At 43.1% G+C, this 20,497-nt stretch overlaps 1 protein-coding gene and 1 long non-coding RNA gene across 3 annotated transcripts; one reads left to right on the top strand and one right to left on the bottom strand.

Annotated features, from left to right (window-relative positions):
• Positions 1–1,541: 1,541 nt before the first annotated feature.
• Positions 1,542–17,953, bottom strand: tnxba (tenascin XBa). Of its 2 annotated transcripts, XM_063199793.1 has the most exons (17): positions 17,864–17,953; positions 16,117–16,775; positions 15,648–15,845; positions 14,865–15,077; positions 12,865–13,916; positions 12,514–12,742; positions 11,805–11,927; positions 11,234–11,377; positions 9,284–9,403; positions 8,366–8,521; positions 7,787–7,914; positions 7,321–7,453; positions 6,773–6,924; positions 5,554–5,650; positions 4,922–5,083; positions 4,257–4,420; positions 1,542–2,659 (listed from the first exon to the last, which is right to left on the bottom strand). In XM_063199793.1, exons 2-17 carry the CDS (start codon positions 16,625–16,627, stop codon positions 2,561–2,563), a joined length of 3,681 nt encoding a protein of 1,226 aa, XP_063055863.1. In that variant the 5' UTR covers positions 16,628–16,775; positions 17,864–17,953; the 3' UTR covers positions 1,542–2,560. The 2 variants fall into 2 exon arrangements, with proteins under 2 accessions (XP_063055863.1, XP_063055864.1); XM_063199794.1 differs by lacking the exon at positions 17,864–17,953 and having other exon boundaries at positions 16,117–16,852.
• LOC134449696 (uncharacterized) lies at positions 16,276–20,497 on the top strand. The gene is made up of 3 exons (XR_010034986.1): positions 16,276–16,374; positions 17,887–18,197; positions 18,906–20,497. It is a non-coding gene; the product is annotated as an uncharacterized LOC134449696 (long non-coding RNA).

Consider the following 20,497-nt stretch of genomic DNA (forward strand, 5'->3'; position numbering starts at 1 on the left):
TTCAAGTAAATGCAATTATGACCATGGCTGGACTGGGGCCAGCTGTGAGAGCACAGCCTCCCCTAAAACTGGGGGTCAGTCTATATACACTTTGCTGGGAGCCAAGAGTGTGCACTTTCCAAAGAACCCTGCCTACCAATTATCTAAAGGACAATTAAAATGTGTATATATACGTATATATAACATCCACAAGTTTGATGCCTCCTTTATATAATTAGGAGGCAGGGTTCTTTGGAAAGTGCACACTCTTTGCTCCCAGCAAAGAGAGATTGAATGGCGAGGAAAATCTGAAAAAGGAGGAAACGTTTAAAAAGTGCCTTTTAGGCTCATTATTTTGCATACCCAAACATGGCCAGCCACATTCTTGGACACAGAAATGTGGCTGCAATTGTGGAAAGTACCTTATGTATCCAGCACTGCGGTCAAGGAGCAACCACAGCTTATGTGAATGAATGTGCCATTTAGGTAGTTTGGCAAATCAATTACATATCTCAACACCAATAACTTAAACCAGTGTGAATCATATGCATGTAGTGTTTAACTGACATTTAAATTTTTCTATACTTCAATGTTTAAGTTAAGGATGCCTTGCGTCTAATGTATCTGATATACACAACATTTTGATGTTAAAAATACAAAAACAAAACGTCGGGTTCGATTCCCGGCCCGGGTCCTTTGCTGGACCTTCCCCGTTTCTCTCTTCTGTCTCCTGTCTCCACTTCACTGTCCTGTCTGAGAAAAAAATAAAGGCTTGTTACGCCCCTTCAAAAAAACCTCATGTTTATGCTGGTTGAAAGCAGCACATTTTTGAGTGAATGACAAAAGTAGTAAAATGGTGAGAACTGCAATAAATCCCATTCACTGCTCTAGTGTCCAACATGTAACGTTCCAATTTTTCTCCCTCCAACCTCAGAGGTGTAAACAAATGGTGCATTCATCACTGGAAATAGGACTTTGTGAAAAGCTACATGAATTCCACACTCAAGACAAGAACCACCAGTGTGGGGGTAAGATGTAGTGTCAACCATGTTGGACAGCTTGCGATTTTTTTTTGGAAAAGAAAGGCTATAAAACATCCAGAAATCAAAATGGCAACTTGAAGGATGTGTAAATTATTTGGTTTAAAACTCAAGGCAGTCATCACCTTCTCGTGGTAATGATAAAGTCCATCACAAAACAAGGGAAAGTCCACAAAATGTGCTTAAAATGTGTAAGCAAAAAAAAGAAGAAAAACAGTTGTGGTTGTGATGCTTTCACACTGTGAAGTCTCATTTTAAAGACAAAAGGTGTTGATTTTTAAACTTGTGCTTTAAAATATTTAGGACTTTGTCCCATCAGGGACTTCAGTAGTGCTAGCTGAAGTGAAATCATAATTTGTGTTAGATAAACACCTTACTCATGTTTCAATGAATGTGGTCTTTGTGGCCATTGCATAAAACATTTTCTCATAATCCAACTGAAACATTTCGCTTTTATATGGATCTTGTGTTTGAGACTGCAATACAGATCATGTAAATATGCTAAAAGAAAAAGGAGACAAATTCCAGTCACTGGTATATGTTGCTTTTATTGGTCTAACATTTTGCTCCAAAATAGTCAAATGACTCACATTCACAGAGAGCAAACTTTTTAACCAGTGAAGGTGTGAGTTAACGTTAAACAGAAACCACACGAAAGACACTGAGCAAGCTGCAGAAAATAAAAGACAACACGGCGAACATCTTGCACCCCCTTTGCCTGCTTTTGGCACCCCATGGTAAAGCAGTGCATTGACTTCAGTGGGAGGACCACCAACCCATTGATCAGCAGGGCAGATGTCCCCAACGGAGCCTGGACCATCCAACCCCTTTGAGGAGTACCATCACATATATGTGATTAGAATTTTGCCAAAATGTTGAATTCCCATTATGATGTCATAATGTCTTTGCGGGATTTTAAACACAGAGTTCTATGGGAGCTGTAGAATGTTCGAGTAAGATTCTAGAAGAACTGGGTAAAAATCGTCACTTTGCATGGAGTTCATGATATGGCTACCAACACCTTGGAGTGCCCCGAGGTAAGTAGAGGGAATTCATCAAGGTCCATCAATATGGTTTTTATGGCTTAAATTATTATTATTTTTTTATAGATATAGTACACAGCTTCCCTTGTGTTCTGACTGTGTAATGGTGGTTCAGTATGTGTGTGTGTGTCTGTGTGTGTGTGTGTGTGTGTGTGTGTGTGTGTGTGTGTGTGTGTGTGTGTGTGTGTGTGTGTGTGTGTGTGTGTGTGTGTGTGTGTGTGTGTGTGTGTGTGTGTGTGTTTGAACTCTAACAGTACATACAGTGTATAGAGCCAGTGCCCAAACCGCACTCTCGCTCTCTCTCTCTCTCTCTATCTCTCTCTCTCTCTCTCTCTCTCTCTCTCTCTCTCTCTCTCTCTCTCTCTCTCTCTCTCTCTCTCTCTCTCTCTCTCTCTCTCGTTCATTCTCTCTCCGTGTCTCTCCAACTATCGGCCCCTTTCACTCGTTCACAGTCATGGTGGACCCTGATGACGTTGCTGGATACAGTACGTCCCTTCATTAACCCTGGGCAACAGCGAGGAAGGAAGCGGGCCGTAGTTTCATCTCGGTGAAAGGGATGGAGACGTCCTTGCCCTTCCAATCTATCCACACCACTCCCTACAAAGCAAAAAAAAAAAAGATTCAATGACCATTTGATTCTAGTTGGAGTTTGTGAAACCTATACAAGAAGACCTCATCAAAGTGTTTCAGTGAGCATTGGGCTTTATGGGTAGCCTAGGCCTACATAATACTGTACATCAAAAGTGGGAACCTTTTTCATTCAAGGGGCCACTTCAAATTTTATAAAGTCCTCAAAGGGCCGTACTGTGAACACAAACCAGGATTTCCCCCTGCACTTTAGGCTTATATTGAAGGAGGCCACCTTTACAACAGAGCCCACCGTCACTAGATCCCCTGATAATTACTTATTGTATTGTGAATGTAATTTTTTTTTCGACATGCCCGTTCTTCCATGGAGCTTAGCTTGTCTTGGTGTTCCTTGCATTGGGCAGCTAGGCTTACTGCCTTTCCAATTCTTCAATTCGCTTCTCGTGGGAGATAGTGGCTTCCTCTGTTGAGACCACTCTCGTGTTTATGCTCAACACCTTAGTTTTCAGGTTGTTGAAAGTAGTGCCCAGCTGCATAAAGCGCTTATCCACACACTGAGGGTGATAATGGCGGCTAGCACATCTTGAATTATAGCGCCTGCATTAGCTGTTGTCTTGGTCTCCTCCAGCTTTGAATTATTGCCTTTTCCTGAGGGAAGACCTTGTTTTCTTGTCACATATTTGCTTAACATTGTTTTAACATTGAATTTGATTGAGTAAGTGTCAAAAAGAGAAGTTTAAAGTCGAAGTTTGTGGAGCCCTCACCAAACACGTCTACTCAATAGAGCCCTCGACTCCGCCCCCTCGTAAATGTAAATTCTTTTGACATTTCTTTACAAAACATGTCATATTTCATGTGAAACTGCATAACATTAAAATAATGTCGGGGGCTGGATAAATCACCCTCAAGGGCCGTAATGGCCTTCGAGACATAGGCCTACATGTAAGTTCCCCACCCCTGCTGTACATTCACATTCACATTAAACACGCGCATAGAAAAGGTACCGCTTCATGCATACAGCAAAACACAACCACAGGGGATTTTCGAGTTGGAGTTATACAGAGTTACACTGCCTGCTGTGGGGCCCCTCCATGGTAAATGGTAGAAAAAATAGCTCCAAGAGGGCATCATGTCTATATTTTGCCTAGGGCCTAACAAATGGGTAGAACCGCCACTGCTTATGTACATTACCTGATTTCTCTTATGTAGTATGAGGTGACCCCTAGACAATATATCAGAAATAGGTCTCACATCATCACTAATAGTTTATACATACACAATTTTACCACGAACATGCACTTTGCGCAAGCATTTTGTTTGCATGTGCAAGAAACAAATATTGTATGTAGGCTTATACAAGTAAAATGTTTTTATATAAAAACCTTTAATTATGTGATGCATTACCAAGGTGGCACCCCACACATAAGTACTATTTCTACTATTTAGACTACTTAAATGTTTTTGGGAAACACAGCCCAGAAGTGTACAGATGGTAAGGCCAGTGTCTGCGAAGGGCAGCAAAATAAGTGTCAGGCATCTGTGACACAATCTGAGAGATAATTTGGCTTCTAAGCATAAAATGGGTGTAACAGTTTATCCACATTACCTGGTTGTCAGAGAATGTAGCGTAGAGGCCATTGAGGTTGGCCTTGTAGCAGTTCTTGTACCACCACCCGCCCATGTAAGCCTTGGCACAGTGGATGCTGAGGGGATGGGGATCCCTGTCCTTGGTGGAGAACGGCCGCCCGCTGTGGTACCTCATGGAGTCCCCTGAACACACAGAACAAACAAACACACAAAAAGAAAACACACACACACACACACACACACACACACACACACACACACACACACACACACACACACACACACACACACACACACACACACACACACACACACACACGCACACATGGACGCATGAACGCACACATGGATGCAAGTACACATGGATGCACGCACACACACACAAAAAAAAACACAAACATACACACACATGAATGTACGTACGCACACACATGGACGCACACACACACGGATGCAAGCATGGAAATACGCACAAACACAATGTGATGCAAACAATATGCAACATAATAGCAGAAATATAGCATAGAATGCTATAACTTATATTATTTTGATTGTGTTTTTTCTACTGCATAAGGGTACTGTATAATGTGAATCATAACCAATTGTACTAACTATGGCATATTCATATTTAGGTTTTTCTGATTTATTGACAAAGATGCCTTGTTGTAATTAAATGCTCCTTACCAGAGTTGCCGGAGTAACCAGACACGTGAATGGTGTAATTGCTCTCTTCCGAGCCGATGGAGAAGTTGGCGTAGTGAGCGTACGCCGTATCGTTTCCTGAGCGGAGGTCCACCCGCAGGGTCATGGGAGAGCGGCTGGTCAGGGTGTGGACGTGGTCGTTTCCTGGAGAGGTAGAGGTGCAGCGCAGTACAGTACAGTAGTACAGTACAGTGGCCAATTTGTTACATATTGCATTGGGCCATGAATTCAAACATAGCATTATGTTACAGTATGTCATTTATTCATTCATTCATTCATGAATGTTATTTTTTTGTGAAAAGAGCTTTGTTCATTCATTCACCTATGCATACATTCCTTGTTTCAACTTGTAATTTGCCCATTCTTCCCCCGCTTGTTTGTTTCCTTCCTTCCTTCCTTCCTTCCTTTCTTCCTTCCTTCCTTCCTTCCTTCCTTCCTTCCTTCCTTCCTTCCTTCCTTCCTTCCTTCCTTCCTTCCTTCCTTCCTTCCTTCCTTCCTTCCTTCCTTCATTCATTCATTCAGTTTCCAATATAAGTCTTCCAAGTATTCATTCATTGATTCATGTAGTTTGTCAATTAGCTTGTATTGATGTAATTTGATCGCATGAGTCATACCAAGCCAAAACTCGTCAGACAAGAATCCAAATCCTTTGCTGTAATCTTTCCAGCCTCTGAAGAAATCCGTCTTTCCATGAGCTCTTCTTTGGAAGACCTGAAATGAAACATAGAGCATGGGTGAGAAATGTATTGTTGGCAAGAGTCAAATCAAAACCTCTCTCTGGCTTTTTAGGCAAAACATTTCCAGTCAACAATGCAGCCTTCTGACTGACCCTGTGAAAACATCTTGGGTCCAAACAAAGTATAAAAAAGTAGCAGTGTAGTGGAATTACAGATGGCCCACATAAACTTTCAATAGCCTATTACTATGACTTGAACATGAAATTTGGTGTGTCACAGGAATATGATTGGGCCTCCATAGCATCTCACACCTGTGCAACAGTTTGACTTTGAGTATTAAGTGCGTGCATGAGTAATTTCCGTTTGGCCCGCAACGCCATTCCAGATTTTAATTTTGGCCCTCAGAGAATTTTAGTTTGACACCCCTGGTCTATAGCAATGGCCCATTGAATATTTATCTATGACAAAGGACAGGCACGAACCCCCAGTGGAAGCCTGAAGAAATGCAACTTTAGAATTTATATTTCTAAATATAAATATTTAACCAAATATATTCTTCTCTATCAATAAGAAAACTAATATGGCGATCCGACAATTTTGTGTGCTCCTGCACACTGGTTGGCAGCAAACTTTATGCACCTTATGCAAACAAGCAGGTGGTTTCAATATTGAATTTTGAGCAGCTGCTCCAACAAAAATAGAGCTCAATTTGCAATCAGCAGATGATAGCAGACATTGGTGCCAGTGTGCCAGGTTGTATGGAAAACAATGGAATGCACTCTCTATGCAGAGAGTGTTCTTCACTTATTTTTGGAATCATTGGGCGGTCTTAAAGGTGCACTGTGTAATATTTTTTAGCAGTTTCTTTCATGCTACCCATTCACAAATGTTACCTTTTTTACCAATACTTACCAACACCATTAAATTATTTAAATATTCATTATGAATGGGAAAATTGCATTTTTCATACATGAAAAGATGGATCTTCTCCTCGTCTGCCTTTTGAAATTTCCAGAAATAGACATGTTTAGCTGCAAAACTTAATGTTCTTTAGTCATACCAGTAAATATTAGTTTATTACTTCGTAAATATTTGTGAAAAATATCAAATTGAGCAATAGGCAATCCATGAGAAACACCCTCATTGTTCTTCTCACCGTCCAGCCTCCTCCATCGGTTTCCATGTCACAGTAGGCCAACACAGGCTCTCCCTCTGGGCCCTCGGGGAAGATCTCGGCCTCTCCGGACTCCACCATGCCATTCCGCTGAACCTCCGAGCAGTCCTTGGGGTAGTGGAAGGGAATGCCACCTGTGGGAGTGAAACAGAACCAATTCCAAGGAAGTGGAGGTTGTGGTAAGTCAAGACTATAAAAGAGCTTGGAGACCTCGTTTTCTTATCTAAATGGGATACTGCATGTATCAGGTTTACCTCTGTCAACGTACTGTAGCCAGGTGGGTATTCCAAGAACACGGCTCAGTAGTAAACCAGATTACGTTAACCTTGGTAGTCGTAAATAATCTAATAGAAGAGCCTGGGGCCATCATTGTCTGAACTAAATGACGCCTGTTGGCTATCTATTATTGGGTTAACCACTTTCTGCAGGTTTACTTAACCAGGTTGATCACTTAACCTTGTTCTTGGAATACACCCTAGCTTTCTGACTTTCTGGCTTTTGGACATACCCTCACATACAGTATAACATACCTGTGAGGAACTCGGTAGAGACAACAGTAATGTAGCTGCCCTCCTTCTCTCCCTCCACCTTCACAGTGTAGTTGGAGCCTGGTTTCAGTCCCGTCAGCTCATACTGGATAACTGTGGGACTCAGCAGGACTTCCTGTGTGAGGAGAACCAAACAACAGACAAACACAAAGTCATGATTTGTCATTTTAATGCATATTGTTTCAGGTATCACATACTTAAAGACCCAAATGATGGATTTGACTTTGTTCTGAGTGGTAAATCAAGTGTGTATGTTCAGTATGCATTGACTGGAAATGTCATCCATTTCTGTTATAGTTTTTGTTATCTGTTTGTTGTGTATCCATTTGTATCTTTGTCGCTGCGTCTGTTTCTGTGAAAAGACTGGATGGAAAAACCTTAGTCAGTCAGGTCAGGACAACATTGTGTGTGGGGGGAGTGTAGACTAGGAACAACAAATGACGCTGACCTTGGTCTCCTGGCCCAGCACCTGATACGTCAGCCTGTAGGTTTTGAAGGCCACGTGGGGCGCTTTCCAGGCGATCACGGCCGAGTGAGAGGTCACCGTATTGGGCGCCACCGCCTGGACCTTAACACCTGACAGAAAAAAACAAATAAGCAAACAAACCTTGTTTTTTGATGTTTTATTTTTCCTGTGCTTAATTCTCTGAGGTTACATGTCTGTAAATGCCTGTGGGAGCGTGTGTGTGTGTGCGTGCATAAGTCTCTCACCACCGATAGTTGTAGGTGGTTGTGTTAACTCAACTTGAGACTTTGATTTCTGAGTTGACACAAATATAAGCCTTAAATTGAGTTATCTAACAAACTCAAGGCAGCAGGGCAACTCACTTTTTTTTGTTTTGCATGTTTTATAGTGTGTGTGTGTGTGTGTGTGTGTGTGTGTGTGTGTGTGTGTGTGTGTGTGTGTGTGTGTGTGTGTGTGTGTGTGTGTGTGTGTGTGTGTGTGTGTGTGTGTGTGTGTGTGTGTGTGTGTGTGTGTGGATTGGGGGGGGGGCTGCGTGCATGCATCTGTGTGTTAGTGTCTCACCAGTGGCGGTAGTGAAGGTGGTTGTAACTGGAGCGCTCTGCAGGCTGTTGAGCTGGCTGACGAGGGTGACGGTGTAGAGGGTGGAGCGGTGCAGGCCCCGCAGGTGGTGCTCCACTGTGCTGCCCGACAGCATCACCGTCACAGTCACATTAGGGGCTGGGGACCAAAAACATATTACAAATGCTCTCAGACAGAGAGGGCAGACCTCCGCCAAGGAAGCTGTTTGATAGAACATTTGACTATGTTACACCCTACTTTTTTCAAGTCTTTCTGCATTCTTTTTGTGGAGTTAGAAACTGGAATGTCAAAATTCACCATATCCCGCAATTGTGAAGAATCTTTTAAAAAACATGATCTGGATCACCACCAAAATGTAATCACTTGTTCCTTTTGTCATTTCCAACAACTCCAACAAACAGACAAACCAATGCGACCGAAAACATAACCTTGTAAAAATCAGGACCCAGTTTCTCGAAAGCATTGTTGCTAACCAGTTAGCAACTTACTAGGTTGTCAATGGGAAACTGCATTGCAATCAGATTTTTTTTGTTGTAGTTATTTTTGTCTGTGGTGGTGGTGGTGTTAGTGTTGTTATGATAATTGGTGGTGGTGGTGGTTATTGATCACTGAAAAGCTTTAAATCTCAGATCAGGCTTAGAGCCAAATGGATTTGAAAACTAAAATAGTATTGTTGATGCTGTTTGTCGTTTGTTGTTGTTGTTATTGATGGTGCTGTTGTTGATGGGTCATTGAACAGCCTTAAGCCAGAGAGATCAAGGTGCCCTTGCCTTGGCTGGACCCTGTTTCTCAAAAGCCTCATTGCTAACCAGTTAGCAATTCAGTTGGCTTGCCAATAGGAAATTGCATTGCAGCCTCACAGTTGCCCCTGGCCAGGCCTGGTGCAGGTGATAAACTCACATTTTGATGAGCCATAGCTGAGGATGTAGCGGTCCACTTTGGCCTGTGTAGGCTTCCATACCAAGAGCGCTTTGGTGTCAGTCACATTTACGGCCTGCAGAACTGTTGGCGTATCAGGAGCTGTGGTGTAGTGAGAGGGGGAGAAAAACACTCTTCAGCAAATTAGCCTCCTACAAAAACAGCTCTGGTAAAACATGTGTTTTGGAACATTACATTGCTAATGGTAACTTAAAAAACACCATTTGTGTTATTTTCAATATTTTAGTTATACACCGTACATACATCTTTAATTCTTAATCTTAAAAGATATACATGCCCTTGTCTTGCTTGTGGGTGTAGGTACAGGCACTAATGTGCAACAACCCAACATGCTCTACAGTCAGGGGTATCAAAGTGCCAAATGGAATGGGGAAAGTATGGCACATAATAATGTGTCAATTTACACACTATATTAATGTGGAGAATTCCAACACCGAAACAATACTTTTGGTATACCGTATACAACTGATGAAGTAGAGAAATCTGAAAATGCCTGCTTCGCTACTTGCAGAAGATCCTGAAGATGATTAAAAACTGATAGTGTGCACGCACACAGATCGTGTTCACTATGGGTCTGTGTTCTTCTATTTATCTGACCATCACATATATGTGGTTAGAATTTTGACAAAAATTTGAATTCTCACTATGATATAATAATGATTGTGGGGTTTTTAACACAAACTGTAGTAGCTCTATGAAAGCTGTAGAATGTTTAAGTAAAATTCTAGAAGAAGTGGAGAAAGCCCTGGCTTAGGCCCTCCGCACATCGGCTCTGACAGCACTTCGGAGTACTTTCGCTTCCGAACACAATTCTGATCCCCACAGACAGTCAATGGGCGGCTCTGACAAAATAGAACTCATCCCTAATCGCCAGCCGTTGTCTGCGGTGTGCGGGATTGTATTGAAAAAAACAATGGAATCGAACTTTTGCGGAGCAGTGCTCTGCAGTTCGGCGGAGCCAGTGTGCGGAGGCCCTTAAGCTGATGATACACAGGGCAACTTTTTGAGCAATGTTGCTGGGCAACGACCTGATTAGCTCCTAATTTTCTGATAACAATGATTTAGAAAATGTGTCTACTGCTGAATCAAGTTCTCCTAATAAAAGTGTGGTAGTGATAAACTGTTCAATTAAAATCTTTAAGTAGCATTACCCAAAAGCGTTGCTCAAAAAGGCGTCAAGTAGTGTATCATAGCCTTTACTCCTTAAAGGGTTAATGAGTACATGGATTGAGTCTGGTGGCCACCCGGGGGCGGCTTTAATGACTGAGGGGGCCCTACTGCTGCAGCCCCCAGTCGCACATGAGAAATACGGAAAGGAATGGAGTCCAGCACGACTACTTGTGAATAGGGCCCAGAGTTATGTGCATGTCGTAGGCTACAGCTCTGCCCACAGTACTCTGTTTGTCTCCTCTGGCCCCCGCTGCTGCTAACTCCCTCCTCCTGCAAACATACAGAGCCAGCAGCACTCCACAGGCCAGGAGGGTAATTCCAAGAAGGTGCTTCTGCAGTAAACCAGGCTTAATGAACCTGGATGTAGTGGTAAATCAATGAAAGAGCCCAGAGTCCTCATTTTCTCAGCTGAATGATGCCTTAATGTGTTTGAGCTAGTGTGTGTGTGTGTGTGTGTGTGTGTGTGTGTGTGTGTGTGTGTGTGTGTGTGTGTGTGTGTGTGTGTGTGTGTGTGTGTGTGTGTGTGTGTGTGTGTGTGTGTGTGTGTGTGTGTGTGTGTCACTTACTTACTTACTTACTTGGCTACTCTTGGGATGCTGTCTTGCTCTCACTATCAGCAGGTCTGACATTTTCTGTAGCTCAACTTATCCAGGTCTATGTATGTATCGCTTAACCATGGAATATCCTCCAGCTCCAGCTATGCCACTGACCTAGATAGTGAACTATGCAGTATACACATACCTGTGACCACTGTGGCTCTGAGGGCATCACTCTCACTGGCCTCCAGCACAGAGGTGACACTGATCTCGTACGAAGTGCCGGCAGAGAGTTTAGAGATGACAACCATCGACAACTGTGACTCCATAGAGAGGGATCCACTCGCTCCTGAATACATAATAGAGTGGAGTCAAAAGTAGAAGTTAAAGTTTTTAAAAAAGAAACACAGTTTTCTTCCAACTTATCTGAGTAACAAGTAGATCTGTGTACTTGTCTTACAATTAGCTCGGCGCTGGTTGGATCAAGTTTGTGTTGGGTCGTTGTTAGGTTTTTAGTGTTTTTCAGTAGCAACACAGTCTACCTCAGTAGGTACAATGGAGTAAATTGCGTAACAGCGACGTAATATCATGTGCTCGTGTTGTAGTTACACCATGAATTTACTTCTATGTTTACTTTTGACACCTCTGAGTGGAGTAGACTAGTATTGGTCAATCCATCATTGAACTTCAGTTTGTTTGTTTGTTTATATGCCAGAAGAGACAAAAGCATGTGATTTCATGCTGATTTTATGAAAAGGCTACCATTACTGTCTTACCAGTGCCAACATTAGTGTAGATGACCTTGAATCCTGTCACTGTGCTCTTTGGTTTTGTCCATGACACAGTAACAGAGCTCTCAGTGACATTGGTGAAAACAATTTCAGAGGGTGGTTCCGGACCTTTGGATCACACAAGAAACACATTCAGAAACATCCTACAGCACTAACTGAAGAGAAACACTTTGGTGGGGAGCTAAAAGGACAATAATGTTGCCTCTCCAATTTTTTTGGCTTTGACTTTGACTTTGATGTTTGAGCTGTACTGAGTTACTGCACATGTCATACTTTCATGAGCTAACAATTTATTGTAGGGTATGCGGCTCTTCAATCAGCTGCCAAATGTTTGCCAAACATTTTTGGCCTGAATATCAGTCCATCTGTGATATATCTTTGACTTCAAGTACATCTTTTACAGCAAGTGCAAGTGCCCAGAGTCAATATTTTAGAGGGGCAAACATTGGAAACTATTCCACACTTTCATGAAAAGATCCAGGCATGTTTCAAAGCTACACTTTCAAAATACACTGACTGTTACTATGACAGGAAACATTCAGTTATTCCACAGACTGAGGCATGTACAGTAGGATACTGCATAAATGGTACTGTACAGAAAAAAACAACATTCCCGTACACTAGAAGTATGTTTGTTTTACTGTGTAATACCGTGTATTTGTATAAAGACAGGGGGGTTACTAAGGTGGAATACCTGTGGTGACAGTCAGGCGGTAAATTTTGGACCGGAATCCAGGAGCGGTTCCAAAGAGTGTGAGGGCGTAGCGGGTCTGAGGGCGCAGGTTGCGGAACTGGAAAGAGCGGGCCGTGCCAGGGAGAACTTGGGTGAATTTCCGCACGTTCTTCCCTTCGGATTTGGTTGCTGAGGCGACATGGGCCTTGGTGACGGTGGTTGTAGTGTCAGCGCTTGTGTGCTTGACGACCTGTGGCGAAATGGTTAATATATGTGCAATGATGTGTGAAATGTCTTGTGTACTCTATATTTGGATGTATTTATACTACTGTACACCTCGATTTCCCTCAGGATTAATAAATGAAACTCTACCTCTGTCATATTGCTGCTGGTGGCAGTGGTGATGCTGACATCTTGTTTCTCGCCTAGTTTTGCCTTCTCTGCCTCCTCCTCAGCCACCACCTCCTGCTCCCAGTCAGCCCCTGCTGCCAGCTCTCTCCTCGTCAGGGTAAAGTTCCGGAAGACACTCTGAGAGGTTTCCCATGAGAGGATGAAGCTCGAGGAAGTAATGTTCTGGACTGAAACAGTCATTGCAGTGTTGGCTGGTTTCAAACTGGTCTTGTCCGTTTGCTTTGTGTGGATTTTGGTTTCCACAGTGGTACCGTTCAACTGACTCTCAGTCCTCTTCAGCGTTGATCCTTCCTTGAGAACCACGGTGGCATTGGCTTGGATTGGTTTCTTCTCCTTGTCCGTGGAGGTTGTGTCAGTCAGCACTGTCTGTTTGACAGTTCCAGTCTTAATGATGACTTTGACAGAGCCTGTGGCTGCCTGCGTCCCAGTGGTTGTTTTGACACTCTTTCTCATTGTGGTTTTCTCTGAGGCCGTTACATTCACTGTTGGTTTTGAAACTTTCAGTAACTGGGTTAAAACCTTTGAAGAAGTGCCATTCATTTTTTTCACAGATGTCTGAGTGACATTTACCAGAGGCTGGTCTTTGAGTTGCACCTTCTTCACGGACGACTCCTTGGCTTTCGTGTCTATCTTCTTCACCTCCGTTTTGCCTTTGGTTGCCTGTTCTGGACGTCTCGCACTCTGCTTCAGGAACACCTGCCCAACCGTCTTTGTCACTTTCCCTCCGGTCTTGGTGGCATTAGCGGCGGGTTTGATGGTGACTTTGGTGAGGGTGTCGGTTTTAAGGCTGACGCCGGGCTTTCCAGCTGTTTTGACTTTGGTCTGACCTTGCACGTCAGCCTCTTTACCCACTAACACCTTCTTTTGGTCTTTATCAGTTGTCTTCACAAATATTGTCTTGTCCACCTTGGTCTTTTGCACTGTGGTCATTGTTGTCTCTTTGATTGTGTTCATCTCTGGCGTCACCTTCATTGTCACGGTTTCAACAGTCACCTTCACTTTCTTCTCGCTCCCTGAGAGAACAAAGGGTGACACTTTACTTGACGCTGGCATCATATGCATGACACAATCATGTAATAAAAGTGTCAAAACAGTGTCATGCCATAGTCATGGATGAGTCACAAACATTATGTCAATGTCATAAACGGTTTATGGTCATGAAAAGTTGACATTGTTAGGGCTGTCTATACCATAACCGAATGTCAATTAATGATGTCAGTCATGAAATGTTTCTGACATGGACATTATGATTATGACACTTCCATGACTGTGTTATGACACTGTCTTGTCTTACGTATGATGCCAGTGTCAAGTAAAGTGTTACCGAACAAAGATGTTTCAGATGGATATTTAGTCATTTTCAGCAAAGCTAAGAAAGACCCTAAAGGGCAGAAAATGTTCAATAGAATAATTTCAACTCTTTCCCCAACTATTCATCTCTGACTATTCTGTTCTCTGGAGGACCTCCTTCAAAACATTCTGAACTCTATGTAAGAATACAATTATGTAACCTCCTCACACTAATTACCCTAATAAATTGGGGTAACACACACACTTTACAATTTCTTTTTCAAAGTACCAACATGTAAAATCAAGTAACTAATTACATTGTATATACTGTACCCACCTTAACCCTAACCATGTGGTGTGATACAAGTACATTATTTACATTTTGTTACCCGTTACCTCTCTGGGGTTGAACCAGGTATTGCAATGACCTTGTCTGTCTGTCTGTCTGCCTGCCTGCCTGCCTGCCTGCCTGCCTGCCTGCCTGCCTGCCTGCTCGTCTGTGGGTGGCCCAAAACACAAAACATCACACACATCTAGCACTGACCAGGGGGACAGGTTGCCACCTCTGATTGCTCTTGTTACAGTACAAACTCAATTGATCAAAAACATTAAAATATGGTAAAGAATTAGAGCAGTAAACAAAATTGTTTAGTTGGTGTTGATTATCTCACCTTTGCCGCAGTCCATCCCGGAGAAGCCAGCATTGCAAACACATTTCCCCTTGACACACTTCCCTCTCTTGTTGCAGTTGGCGGGGCAGGCTTGTTGGGTGCTGCAGTCGGCTCCGCTATGGCCGGCATTGCACACACACTTGCCCTCCTCGCAGCGCCCCTGGCCGCTGCAGCCATTTGGACAGGTGCCCGAAGCGGCCGAGCAGGAAGTGCCTAGCAGATGAGAATGTCACCATGAAATAATTAACTGCAAATGGATTTTTTTTTTTTTACTGAAAATAGCTTTTAGAATGAAATGACACTAAATGAAATATGAAATACCCTTGTTTGTCTTTGTAAACAAACCATAATACACAATACCACACGTAGTAGTAGTAGGGTATAGACTTGGAATGAAACTTGGAATGTATCCTTACATTGCTTCTGAATATCTTCTGAACACATTGGAACCACAGATCACCCAGTTAAATCGCCACTTCTGACAAAGGTACTGTATATGTGCTGCACATGTGTGAGGATATAAAGGGAAGACAACGCCTGCTAAATGCCTAAGCCCTTTTAGGGAAAAGGTGCCCTCACCCTATAAAAACCTAAATCTCACAGCTCTTACATACCCAAATTTTTAATTAAAAAAAAAATCAAAACCCAAGAGCCTGAATGTAGCATCTATGTCGTTCCAGGTGCCTAGGTCAATGCAGCGTATATGCACCATCAGGCTTTAAAGAGGTTAATGCATCAATAAGGTCAGACATACAGGACATGATCAAGGTCACAAACACGTACACATTTTCTTCATGGCAGCCATCTCCTTCTCTAGGTACTCCACGCGTCCCTTCAGGGCAGCCATCTCCGCCTCACAGCCGCCTGTGCAGGTGCTGGGTACCAGGCTGATGTGATGGGTCATCACCAGCGGCGAGCCAGGCTTCAGCGTCAGCTCCTTGTTTGGGGCCATGCCAGCGACAGGGACACCGCCACCAACTCCTGTCCAAAAAACAGGTCAAAGTTGTATTTTATTCCTCAAGCGATAAACGCATTATTAAATGAGGTCAAGTGGTAATGCAGTCATACAGTGTGGTGTGTGCTAGTGTGAATGTTAATGTTTTACGCTGCATATGTGTTTTGTTTTTGTTTTTTGTTTCTCTTTGTTTGTTTAGATAGGCCTATGCCTGACTGTGTCTCATGTCTGGTGCCAACGAGTGTAAAGCAAGAACAATTACCCCACAGGGATAAAATAAAGCTCTAACTAACTGACCACCACTGCTGCTGTTGGCGTCTGTCTTCTGCTCCTTCTGCAGGCAGCCATCTGTGATGACCACCTTGATGGGATGCGGGGAGGAGGGAGCTGCAGCCGCTCCTGCCTTGTTGTCTTTCACGGCCTTGGCTGCCACTGGGGCCGCATTGGGTTTACTAGGCAGGGGAGATGATGATGATGAAGATGATGATGATGAAAAGGTGGTTTGGTTCAGCTTGCTGACTGCTGCTCCTGAGCTGGTTTTTGGCAATGATGAAGGTGCGTTGTTGTTGTTGGCTGCCGGGCCCGATTTTGGCACTGAAGAAGGTGCACTTTGGCTTTTCTGTTTGGCATTTCCAGTAGTGGTGGTGCTGGCGGCGACAATGAGCGGCTTTGGGAGGCTCAGAGTCACGCCAGTGGTAGCAGCACTATTGGGCAGGCTGGTGCCTGTGGTGTTTCTCTTCAGACTGGTCGGTGTCTGAAGGGAGGACAGGGGACTGAGTAGAAACAGCAACGCTATTGAGATCAGCATGCTTGATGAAGAGTCCTAGCTGGAGGGAGACGAACAGGAGCAGAAACGATGGCAGTTGACAGGATTCGACAATTTGATAATTTAATGGTCCAAGGTTTACAGTCTCACAATAAAGGTAGCTGTGAGTTGAATCCAGCTGGGCTTGTTCCTGCAGAATAGACATTATAATGAGCATTAAACATAGGTAAAGTCAGTTAGGCAGTTAGTCAGTAAAATATGCTTTCCATCCATCAAATAAAGAGTGAGTCTCTAGTATCTGTAATACAAATGTAACATCACAATATTTGGCTAATATGGCCTCCTTCAATCCATATGTGATATGCAAGTATGTACAGTGAGCCAAAGTGCAAAATGTACCAAACATGCAGATTTGGCAGACACTTTAATAAAGTCCCAGTGGAGAGTAGCCTACCCAGTAGCTGCCACATAACCACTAGCACTGCAACACTCATGCTTCAGTCTGACTTTGCTTTTTCTGGTGTGAATACCCCCCAAAAATCCCCTCAGCCCCCGAGTAAGTGCACAGAGCAGCACTGTCCATTGCTCAGAAAAGACTGTATGTCTTACACTCTAACAGTTACATAATCTTTGCTTTAGCCCACAGGGCCCACTGAAAGCCAGGTCTTTGAAAGTCTCCCACGGTCGAATGTATGGAAGGGCAGGTAGAGTTACATAGTGAAAGGACTGCACACTGTAAAACATTGCAAGCCAGTTAAATGTAAAAAAAAGTAAGTTGCCCTGCTGCCTTACGCTTATAAGTTAACTCAACTCAAGGCTTAACTCAACTCAAGGCTTTCTTAATTCAAATTACCTTACAAACGTAACTGGCTTCAATGTTTTACAGTGTAGGTTGAAGCAAAAGGTAGTAAGCATGGTAATTTTTAAAGTAATTGTAAGCATAATGAGCCAGTTGACAGTGTAGCATTCACTCAAAATAATGTGCAATAAGAAATAAAATGAGAGTGGGTGTAATTATCATGTTGCAAACAGAAATACACTTTCTATTCTCATTAGAATAACATTCAAACAACATGAATGTAAAGAATTATGATTTTCTTGTTTACTACTGTAGAATTTCACATTTGTTCACATATCTTGATGAATGAATGCCCACAAATGTAACATTTACATCAGACAAAAGTGCAAAGTAAGTGAACATACATACTGTAGAAAAAATAAGCATGCAAACTGATATTAAGAAAATATATGATAGAACTGAGAGCACAATACACTCACCTGAGTTTGTGTCCTTGTGTTAGTGTGTCTTGGCCTCCATCGGCTTCCTAATAAGATTGGAACTGCAACGGAGAGAGAGGCGTGGATGGATGAGAGGGAGCGAGGACTGAGAAGAGAGAAGGGGGGGAAAGCCTACATCTACTCATACTTAAAGATCTCCCCCCCAAGGGCCGTAATAAGATGGCCCAGGGCCCCTAGGCTACAGGTTGCTCTGGGCCCCCCTGCAAGGTACATTCCAGGACAAAATTAAACAGACACTGGCCAGGGTCGGAGTAAGATAGCCCGGGGGCCCTAGGCTACAGGTTGCTGTGTACCCCCCACCCCCGCCTGCAAGGTAAATTTCACAACAGAATTACATAGTGACATAATGACAAGATAATAAGGACAACATGTCTGTCAGCTGTGGAGAGGAGAACAAGCAATATTTAAAACTGTATACGACATTACAGATTTGTTTTTTCAATATTTTATCTTGTCATAATTCTGCCATTTTTGACTTTTGGCCAATCAGGGGCCCCTTGGCAGGTGGGGGCCCCTAGACCGCAGACATATCTAGCCTGTGCATTACTCTGGCCCTGTTATTTCCTCATTGCTGCTGTCAGCTCCTGGTGGGGGCTCTGTGGAATCAGGAAATCGTGTTCAGCAGTTCACCAGGTGAACCCTGAAGATCAGACAGGATTTAGGAGCAATTTGAAAAAAAAATTAACCAAGTGGACAGTAGATGTGTGGATCAAAAAGAGGGTGTATGTGTATGCCAGAGTTTTACTACTGACTGTATAATTGGTAATATGAATAATTCACATGTGTAGTGTACTGTATATGCCCAAAGAGGACGAAGTTGCCCAAGATGTATTTTTTGGTGACCGCTAACATCTAAGACTATTCATTTATTTTTTTGTATTTATATAGCCTACAGTATTTTTTAATGAAAAAATGACTGCTAATATATAACATTGCTTATTTGTTATTGTGTCATATATTTAAAAAAGACCTGAAAAAAATCTGCTTAGTTGATAATCCTGCTGTTCCATGAACTCCGCAGGTATGCAAAACCACCGGTAGCGAGTTGGAGAGGAGCTGGGCCTCAGGTGGGGTGGAGATGAATGGGCCTTTTCAGTTGGGGGCTACGGAACGCCATGTGCTGACTTCACACAAACTCAGAGGCATCTTCCCCCTCTTTCCTCACCCTGCACTGCCTACCATGTGTTTTTTTTCTGTCCATGTTCTGTTGAAGAGTTAAGAAACACTGAAAGATTGTACAGTTTGCATGGATGAAAGCACAGATGTAACATCTTAAAGACCACCAATCACCACCACCAACAACAGCAACAAAAATGCTGACTGCTCTACAATTTCCAGTCTACCAGAGAAACTCATTAAAAAATACGCTCCCTATCTAAATATCCTAAACTGGACTCTCTTTTTTAATTCGCTCTCTCATCGCAGTAATTTTCCTCAGTCAACCTTGATGTCCGCGCCTGACTGTTGTAGGTTGTGAGTGACCGTCAGATGCTCGGGGCAGAATAAAGGTTGCTTGTCACTCAGCTGTGTGGCGGCACAATGGGTGGTCTATGCCCTCTGGCACCTCCTCATCCAGCCCCGTCATGATGGCCACCCAGGGCTGCACTGGCCATAGGGCATACAGGGCATTTGCCTGGTGGCCTGTTGATGATTTTGGCTCTGTCCTCCCCTCAATGTAGTGGTATCAGTCCTTGTGCCGCTACAGCAAACCTCTCAGAGTCAAATTTGACCATTAATGCTGTGGACCAACTTGGTCAAAATAACTATTAGATGACAAAAAAATGTTGACACATGCTTTATTGTCGCACTCAATGCCTAGCGGACCGGTCTTGGCTGAAAATGCCCGACCCGATTTTTTGGTCGAGTCCATCATGATGACCACCACCAGTGTTGTGTTTACGGGACGGGAGCGGACCACCCTCCTTCTGCTGCTGCTGCAGCTGATGAACCCACCTTAAGCTCCTGGAAAAGAGGGATGCCAAGCCTTAAACAGCTATGGGCCTACAGTACAGAATAAACACCCAACCAGGGCCCACGTACAGTACCTCAAACCACTAGTGCCCACTCAGCAAACTCAAAGCACAGTAATGTAAACCTATTCTTATCAGACTGTATAATGCAGCTGACTGCACTGATCAGTTGATTTACCAGACCTGAAGTTGTTTAGTTAATAAGATCAGCTAACCCCCACCAGCTTCCACATGGGATTTAAGTTCTGGAAAAGAAAAATCAAATAAATCAATTTCATTTTGAATGAGAGGAGTAGATGGAGGAATGCTGTCAAAAAAGGATTTTTGAAATCATAAGTGGAAAAGCCGATGAGAAAATGAAAGCACCTAATATTGAAGATGCCGTACAGCTTTTTAAACATTTTTTTTACAACTACTGTGTACAATAGCATGCAAACTTATCCAGTCAGTTTGGGAGGCCTATCTTTGAAACAAAACAATCTTAGGCAAGGTTATGCCAAGATTATTACTGCACAAATTCACCAAGCATGACAAAAGCAACAAAACCTCCGGGAGTAATTGACTTATTGTTTTCTATGTGTTTGAGCTACATAATCATTTTTTGCCATGATGAAATTTTGGGTAAAAAGTTTGGGGTCGCCCA

Source organism: Engraulis encrasicolus, chromosome 5 (genome assembly GCF_034702125.1).
Source record: "Engraulis encrasicolus isolate BLACKSEA-1 chromosome 5, IST_EnEncr_1.0, whole genome shotgun sequence".
Lineage (NCBI taxonomy): Eukaryota > Metazoa > Chordata > Actinopteri > Clupeiformes > Engraulidae > Engraulis > Engraulis encrasicolus.

Bases quoted from the DNA above. Each gene is read 5' to 3' on its own strand.
- tnxba (XM_063199793.1), bottom strand. From the start codon at position 16,627: ATGCTGATCTCAATAGCGTTGCTGTTTCTACTCAGTCCCCTGTCCTCC. The intron at 12,743-12,864 runs GTAGAGTTTCAT...ATTTCGCCACAG, and splicing joins CCAGCAGCAATATGACAGAG to GTCGTCAAGCACACAAGCGC. The intron at 8,522-9,283 runs GTGAGTTTATCA...TTTGGTCCCCAG, and splicing joins CAGCTATGGCTCATCAAAAT to CCCCTAATGTGACTGTGACG.